This window comes from Triticum urartu, chromosome 1, assembly GCF_003073215.2.
Source record: "Triticum urartu cultivar G1812 chromosome 1, Tu2.1, whole genome shotgun sequence".
NCBI lineage: Eukaryota > Viridiplantae > Streptophyta > Magnoliopsida > Poales > Poaceae > Triticum > Triticum urartu.
The window spans coordinates 26941549-26950180 of NC_053022.1; the positions used below are offsets into that span (position 1 = coordinate 26941549).

An 8632-nucleotide genomic window follows, 5' to 3' on the forward strand; every position below is an offset into this window, starting at 1 on the left:
TCACCATCGATCCTAAATGCATAGTTCGGGACCCCCTACCCGAGATCCGCCGGTTTTAGTACCGACAATAATCACCCCCTAATAAAAACCAAAGAAAGTAGTACAAAGCGTTGTACTGTGTTCATCCTAAAAAATCTAGTAGTACAAAGCGTAGTACAACACGTGTCAGCTACACTGACACCAAAGTACTTCAAATGCATGAGAGCAGGGATAGCTTAGTACTCCCTCCTTCCGGGTTTATTAGCCCCCCTCTCATTTTGGGCTAAAATTTGACCAATAAATTTAAGTAATAAAATATAAACTATATGTCAAAAAAATTACACCGTCGGAAAGCTCTTTCAAATACAAATCTAACCTTGTACCTTTTGTAGCATATATTTTATATTTTATTTGGAATATGGATGGTCAAATTTTGGCTCAAAATACTAAGGGGCCTAATAAACCCGGACAGAGGTAGCAGTTTTAATTCTTTTATTTAGATACGAGGCCAACAGGGTCTCTTTTCTGCCTGCTATATCAACCCAAACCCGCCACTGAAGAAATCAAAATGAAGGCGGTGACGTCATCAGCTTTGACACCATGCTCAAAAAATCAGCTTTGACACCAGATGCCGTGTCCAGGGTTCTGGAAAACAACGACCTCCTCATCGACATCCTGCTTCCCCACCGCTGTCGTCCGCGCAGCCGTCGTGTGCAGGCGCTGGCTTGGCTTTGTCTCCGACCGTGAGTTTCTGCGCCATTTTCGCGAGCTCCATCCACCCTGTCTCCTTGGCTTCTACCTTCAATCCTTTATGATGAAGGGTTGGTACCCGCCGGTCCAAGCTTCGTCCCGATGCCACCGCCTCAGCCTCCAGAACTCGTCGACGTCATCCATCGCTCAAGTTTTAGCTTGGAGACCTGCCCGAGCGACATGTCATGGACTGCCGAAACGGCAAAGTCCTAACCTTGCTTTAAAGGCAACATAGGGTGGTGGTTAAAATTTACTTATTTGGTAAGAAGCACTTGCCTGATGTTTCTGTTGCTGGATAGACATGAATTTTCTGAACCACAATTGTCTGTTGTGATACCAATAAAACTTCAGTGGACATATATGTTGTGTTCATGGGACTCTATCTAATGTAAACACCTGGACTGGACGCTACCGCTGAACCTGATGGCTGCTGCAACATTAACCATTCCATCACCTGATGTTCTGAATAATTCAATCATCTAATGCCCTGAATAAATCGTTGCTTATTCTGACATCCGTAATGCTGAATAACTCCATCATCCAATGCAACATGAACCATTTGTAATACTGAACCCGATCCAATTGTTCTGAACTTGAACCAATCCCATTGCTGTTAAAACCTGGATTAAATTATTTAGCAATGCATTGTCCAGTCCTTTGTGTATTACTTGCGCGTTATGTGTAGCTCCTGTAATGCAATAATTTACACGCCACTCTGCCTTCAAATATAGGTGTGGTGGTTCAGTAAGGTTTGGGTACCAGCCTGGGCCTGGCTGGTTGTTCATTTCATCCGTTCTTGAAACCGATCTAATCGCCGTCGATCAGTTTGTTACCATGGGAAAAAAAAAACAGACCAGAAAATCCTGCTATACTGGAGTAGAGTTGTGCACTCCACATGGATAACTGCTTTGGGCAATTATGGTTAACCACAAACAGATAAGAAGAAAATGGAGAATTTTTTAGGAGTATAACTGAAAGAAGCGTTTTGAGAATGCTGAAACGCTGTACTGGGTCGAGGGAATGATGAACTTTGTTGATAAGAGAAGAACTGCAGTTGGAATAGTGATTTTTCATATAACAAGAAACATGCTCATATATGCATCCAGCGGCTGGATGAACCGACACTGCTGGTAGAATTCAATCTTATATGACGGATCCGTCTGACAGGTATTAAACTTCAAATTAAACAATGGTAGGGAGAAAGAGGAAAATTAAGAACACGAGGCAACAGAAAGTCTCAAACAACAAAACAAATATGAAATTATAATTGTTTTTTACCTAATATAATGTCAAATATGTAAGTACAAAAATAGACACCAAAGATGTGGCTCATGCATTTCGTGGGCTGCTGTGCTAGTTTAGGACAAATAAGCATACACCCACGCTCATGAATCATGACACATTATCGTTACATTCAGACACCCCTATTGGCTGTATAGAAATGAACTCGCGTTTTTTTAACACAAACAGATATACGAGCATAATCAAGTTCACACACAAAGCAGAATCATAGTAGAGCTTGAATGAATGGATGAAGCAATCCTTGCTGACCACATTGTAAGGTTGAAATCAAGGAACCATAGATTCACTCCTGATTAGCATAATTCCCATATTCCATTGGTATCAATGAAGTTTGGATGTGCTTCTATGGCTTGTATCACTTGATCTGGTAGCCTGACACCATCATTGAACACCATTTCCTTCAACTTGGGAAGGTTGTTGATTCCCGACAGAGACACTATCCCATCGATGAGCCAGGTGATGTTTTCAAGCTTAGGAGCTTCTCCAAGTTCAAAGTTGATGTCGGTGATGCCGCCCCCCTCAACGACAAGATACTTGAGATTTTGGAACCCATCAGTCTGGATTATAAGCTTTCCCTCAGTGTGTAAATTAACATGCTGGAGCCTGAGGCCGCGTAGGTTGGGCAAATCTGCGAGGGATTCCATATCATTGTGGTCTAACGAGGTGTTATGAAGAGTTACCTCAGCAAGTTTGTGGCAGCCTCTTGCGAACAATGGGAGAAGATGCCCATACATCGTGACTCCACTGATGCTCAGGATTTCGAGAAGCTTGGGTGTGTTTTTACAGTGTGCACTGATAGCATCGGCTACAGGTACGTCAGGAGGAGTAGCAGCCTGCCTGGTAGGCGGAGGCTTGATCTCGATCGACAAAGACCGAAGGCACTCATTCAGATCGCTAATCCCTTGGAGTAAGTTCTCAAGTTGAGCTTTCCAATCATAAATGGTCACACCAAGAACCCTTAGTTGCCATAGCTGGCCAATCTCTCTCAGCTCTGTAGCATGATGTTTCGAAGCCTGTACATGGGACAGCACTTCCAGGTCCATCATTTTTCTGACCTTGTGAGGCATCTGGACAGTGGAAAGTGTGCTAGCATCACAACCACCAGTGCCGGTGTGACCAGCCAGCAGACGCTTTAGCTTCAGTAGCATGAGCAGTTTTGTGGCGCAGGCATTCATAGGAGTGTGCCGAATGTCCAACACCTCCAGCTGCTGGAGCATGTTGATCTCCTTCGGCAGCTGAGTGACATCTGTGTTCCTTAGGCTCAGATACTTGAGCAGTATTAATGAGGTGCACACATTCCTGAGCCATCGTTGGTTATCCCTAAGGGATGGACAACCTTCCAGATCCAGGACCTTGACGAGATTTAACTGAGATGATGCTCGGGATGGTTGCTTCAAGAAGTTGAGGATGCTATCCGAGGGACGGAGCCGGATGTTGCTGAGAACGGAGAAGTGGCGAGCCAGGTGCCAAGATAGGCGTGTGTCCAGAATGTGTTCTTTCCTGGCCATCCTAGTGATGAAGTTGTACACTAGTGGATGCAACGTAATGCTCTTGACCTTCCCTGCAGTACCAATGTCGCAAGGACAGAGAAGCCATAGGTCGGCAAGTACCTCAAAACAATGCTCGGCCTGACTGACTGAACTGGGCCAGTCTTGTCTAGTTATCAGTCCTTCCGCAACCCACCGCCCAATTAACCTTGTCCGGTTTATCTTCTCGTCTTTATGGAAGATGGCTAGGTACAGCAAGCAGGTCTTGTATTCCCTAGGCAGATCATTGTACGAGAACTTGATCATCTTGTAGCCATTGGTCTCCACGGATCCTTCAAACACGAGGCTGTTGCTCAATTTGTCCAGTTCTTCTCTGCTCCTCATTGGATTGGCAAACAGAGCATGGATGAACATCTTTATGCAGAACTCATCCACCCTACATTTCTCCAAGATCTCATGGTAGATTTCAGCGCTGTACTTCTCGTCATCATTCACATGCCGATTTGTAAGTTGGAGTGCTGTTTCGCGATAGTATTCAATAGAAGAGTATATGATGGGTTCTGTCCCATAGCAAAACTCGTTGGCCCTCTGCATGTATTTTGTGGTAACTACCACTGCCATTGAACTGCAACCCAAATCTCGCAAGGCCTTTGAAGTCTCATCCCATTTGTAGCCAGAGGCATTGTGGAGAACGACCAGTGTCCTTGTACCCTGCAGATGCTCTCTAACCCTCCCCATGGTTTCTTGAATTAACAGATGCTCTTTGATCCTCTCCAGGACATGTTCAATCATCTCCCTGCAGTCCTCCTCGCCTGCCAACAGCTGGTCTTGGCCTGATTCTCCCATTGATTTATCTAGCTGATGAAGTGACACTGGCAGCAGCAGCTCCGGAGTGATCTGCACATGAATCTTCAACGTGATGTCTTTAATATTTTTCACGATATGATCCTCGCCGGCTTGCTTATTTGTGGCTACTTTTGCCTGTGTGGTGTGCTGCTTGGGAAGCAGCTCCTGTAGGATGGCTATGTATTGGCGATGCTCAACACCAATCCTGCAGGAACTCGATTCACCCGTTGATTCCAGATACCTTTTCATCTTATCCACTGTCTCGTCAAGGATCTTTTCCTGGGTTTGACTTTGATCCTCACCGGCAGTTGCATCCTGGAGCAGCACCCCCAAGATGCCACAGAGTACTGCTAAGGGTTCAACCGGGTAACCTTTATTACCAGCTTTCTCCAGGTACTCTTCGATCTTCTCCTCGATTTTCCTAATCTTCTTGTCGATAGCTTCCTCACCAAATTCTTCGACGGATTTGTTGGATTCCTCTTCAAGGTTCTCCAAGATATCACCAAGAAAATCCCAGGGTTCTTGCAGGCAAGACCGGTCATATAGAGAGAAGATGTGGTCGAATTTTTCCTTAACGGCAACATGAGATAAAGCTTCATTTGGTATTTCGTTTCCATCCTCTTCATCTGGTGCTGCAATGGCAATGGCTTGGAATGGACCATCCTCTTGTTGTTGTTCAAGCCAGCGGACTAGCTTTTCAGTGCACTTGTCAGAAATGCGAGGCTCGGAAAAGGCTTGCTCCCTTCGTGGATCATCACTTATCATCCGGTAGTAGTCTTCTTCGAAGTCATGGTCTCCTTCGGCTACAACTGCCCTAGTAGCTTGGAACAATGTTGATGACGACGACGCCTCCATCAGCTTTTGGTCGAAGTCCAGCTTCGCCGGGACCTCAACGCCGTACCTGAGCCGCCGCTCCCCAACATCACGAGCCCGGGCTTTGAGGTCGCGCAGCTGGGTGGCTGCGAGGTGCTGAGCGAGCGTCTTCTTCACGAACCAAGGCACCCACCACACGTAACCCAGCAGTATTCCTCTGGCACGGTAGACTGCCGGATTGCCGCGCCGTAGGTAGACATCGATGCAGTTGCTGCAGTCATGAGCGAGGTCGCGGACCTGCTTCATCCACGTGCGGACCTGCTCGTCGTGCTCCCCGCTGCGGGGCGTCTTCCTGGCGAGGTGCAGGAGGAAGCTGTTCATGCTCTCCATCTCCTCTTTGATGAACTGCACATCGCCACGGACGCCGCCTAGTAACTTAGCCTCGTCATGGATGACGCCAAGCAGCGAGCGGACGGCGCCCCCGGCGAGCTCAGCCATCACTGGAACTCAACTCGATCGGAGAGTCTCCACCGGTGCGACCGTGATTATGCGCTGGCTTATCTTAGCATGGCGCATGCGCATATGTGGATCATGGATACCATACCTGACAGGATGCAGTGGGTGAGACACAAATTAATACTAGGATTCTTGTGATGTGGTGGACACAAAAATGAGCTAGCAAGTCTACATCAGTCTTTTCTATACCACTCCAGCTGCAGTTTTTTATCATCACAATACTTCATTACGTTGCATCAAGCAGAGCTTAAGAAAGTGTTAGGGAAGTCAAGCACTTTCATACCTTAGGTGGAAGTCAAGCGCTACAGCAAATTAATGCACATTGGAGACCTTCTCAAGAGCAGCTTTGCGTGGCCTTGAGGTCCATGACCCCCTTCTTAACAGTATCCTTCTCCCTCTGCTTCGAGGTTGTACTCCTTGAGGAGCAGCTCGCTCAGCTCGGGGAGGACCGGATGCCCAAGCCCAACGCCCCCCCTCTCTCTTTCTCTCAGTCTCTCAGGCCGGCCTGCTCGATAGATTCTTGTTTCTGATTTGCCTCTTCCACCTGTATATCACGGTGCAGTTAAGAGTAGCATTACCAGAGCAGCAGCCAGGGATCTGGAGAAGAAGATGGATGTAAAAATTAAGGAAATTACCCGGGAAATGAGGCAGCAGAATGATCCACCAACACCGATCCAAATGGCAGACTAGCTAAGGAAGAACAGCAAGAAGAAGAAGTATGCAGGAGAGGCTTAAGAATTAGGTGCAAGGAAAATGTAGTTACTCACTCCACCAGTGAGGAGTCAAGCGCTGCAGGAAATTTAATGCTCAGTGAGCCTTAAGTTTTCACAGACTCAGACTATGCTCCACCCTCAGCCAACATTAATCAGACCATGGATGGGTCCTATGTACCATATGATACACACAGTTACACACTGTGCATCAATGTTCTGGTCCATCACATTAACTACACTTTCTGTGTCTATATAGGACAGATGATGGTCATACAGCCGATTTTTTATTTATTTTCTATTATCAGGAATTATTCGTGCCATTCGAGAAAATATGTTTAGAGGAAGATTTGCATGAGAAAACTGAGACAAAATAAAATATAATCATACTTCACAGAGGGGGTGTAAGTGCAGGTAGATGAACAACACCATAGGTTTAACCGCAAATCAAATCCTTTTAGAGCCGGTACTCAATCAAATGTTCCAAGTGAGAAAAATCCAAGGTAGGGAGCTAGGAAGGCAGGAGGAAAGCAGTCTCTGCCGTTCACCCTGCGCAGTGAGTCCGGGCAGGCATGAGGAAAGGAGTGGATGAGAGTCTGTGCCGTTCACACTGCGCAGTGAGTCCGGGCATGCAGCATGTGCCTACACAGTAGGAGCAGTACGGGACAAGAATTGAAGGGAGAACGAATTAAATGCATGGACCAGGCCGGAGGAGGATTCTTTGAGCTTATTTCAACTACGAGGAGTTAAAGTAATTTCGAATGTGATAATCCGATAAAATTTCAGATGTTGAGTTAAACATACACTAATATGAAAGGTCATTCATTAGGATGTAAAAGAAAATACCTCTTCTGTTCTCTCGTGCAGTGAACATGATATGATGGGGTTGCACGTTCTGACAAGTTCCAAAGTTGCACATACGGATTATACTACGTACCAATTTTTAATCAGGATGAATATGCATGACATTCTAGTCAAGTCTTTCCACAAGATTTGCATGTCAGACTTGACCAGCGGATCCAAGGCTAACTAAGCTAGGTGTCAATTAATTAGAATTGCAACTAATTAAGAGAGTTTACGATAGTGCTCACTCCATTTGTAGCGAGTCTAGTGACCAAGTGAAATTCCTCTTTGGCTTGAGCTTGGGGATCGTTCTCTTTTTTTTTGTAGGAATAAAGCCCCAGATTACAAGTAAAATGCTACAAAAGTACCACCAGCCTGCAAAAAAAAGGCAGCATATAATTGAAGGATGGCTACGTGATAAATAGGAAATACATATGCATTGCTACATGCATTCCGCAACAGATGGAAAAACAGGTCTCAACTTTAGTATGCTTGGTGAAAGAGAGGCCCATCAATTCAGTATACACAAATTATAAGGTAGCAGAATGTAGAGTACAAGTAGATTACGAGATGCAGAGTTGTACCATATGCAATAAAGTGATGTCTGGGGATTGTAATAAGCTCTATGTCAGAGCGTAAACAGTTCGGTCAAAACCGATTGGAAGCTCTTCAGAAATCAAGCAAGCAAGCATGCCACAGGAATTGGCTAGAGGAATTAATGGAACCACAGAGTATGCTTGGTCAGTGTCATCTAAACATGTCCATACTTGAACAGCCTAGCTTTACTAATTCTGGCATTGGATAATTCATCAACCAATTGGAGGTTGTTTCAGGCTTGCCGCAGGACCACCAATCCGATCCATCAGGAGTGTCGCCATGTAAGAAGGCATTTCAGCAAACAGGACATGTGCGTGAGAAGAAAAGCACCGTGCGAAGAAGACAAGGGAAGTGTACCAGTCGGTTCGGAGAAGGGGGTGAAGAGGCAGCCACCAGCGTTCCATCGGGAAGGAAGAGAGAGACTGACGCACCGTCGCCGGCCCGAGGTCGGCGGCGGGCGTCGCCGCGACGGAGGTGGAAGGCGACCGCGCGGGAGTCCTCCCATGGAAATGAAGAGCAGAGGTCGACGTTCGCGCCGCGTGGGGATTGAGCTTGGGTGGGCTGTCGGCCTGTCGCCGAGTCGCGGTGGGGAAGAGAGTGCTTCACTTCCTCAGCCCAGTCTCGTTTGCATCCGCCCTGAATCAAAAATCAAAATAAATACTAGGAAATTTTAAAATTCAATGCATGGTAGACAATTTGACCGTGAGGTCCATTTCAATTTTCGGATCATTTGGACATCTGAACAGCTCTTGACAAAAAAAGACAAATTTGAAGTTTATAAAAAAGTTC

The 8632-nt window shown here is 46.1% G+C and overlaps 1 protein-coding gene across 2 annotated transcripts; it reads right to left on the reverse strand.

The window, feature by feature from the left end:
• Window positions 1-1973: 1973 nt before the first annotated feature.
• Window positions 1974-8432, reverse strand: LOC125544389 (disease resistance protein Pik-2-like). 2 transcript variants are annotated; one of them, XM_048708060.1, is made up of 4 exons: window positions 8201-8432; window positions 6329-7621; window positions 5977-6237; window positions 1974-5781 (listed from the first exon to the last, which is right to left on the reverse strand). In XM_048708060.1, the coding sequence occupies exon 4, from the start codon at window positions 5673-5675 to the stop codon at window positions 2325-2327; it is 3351 nt and encodes a 1116-aa protein (XP_048564017.1). In that variant the 5' UTR covers window positions 5676-5781; window positions 5977-6237; window positions 6329-7621; window positions 8201-8432; the 3' UTR covers window positions 1974-2324. The 2 variants fall into 2 exon arrangements, with proteins under 2 accessions (XP_048564017.1, XP_048564026.1); XM_048708069.1 differs by having other exon boundaries at window positions 7831-8432.
• Window positions 8433-8632: the final 200 nt, after the last annotated feature.

Excerpts from the sequence above, each read along its gene's own strand:
- LOC125544389 (XM_048708060.1), bottom strand. The coding sequence starts at position 5,675 with ATGGCTGAGCTCGCCGGGGGCGCCGTCCGCTCGCTGCTTGGCGTCATC.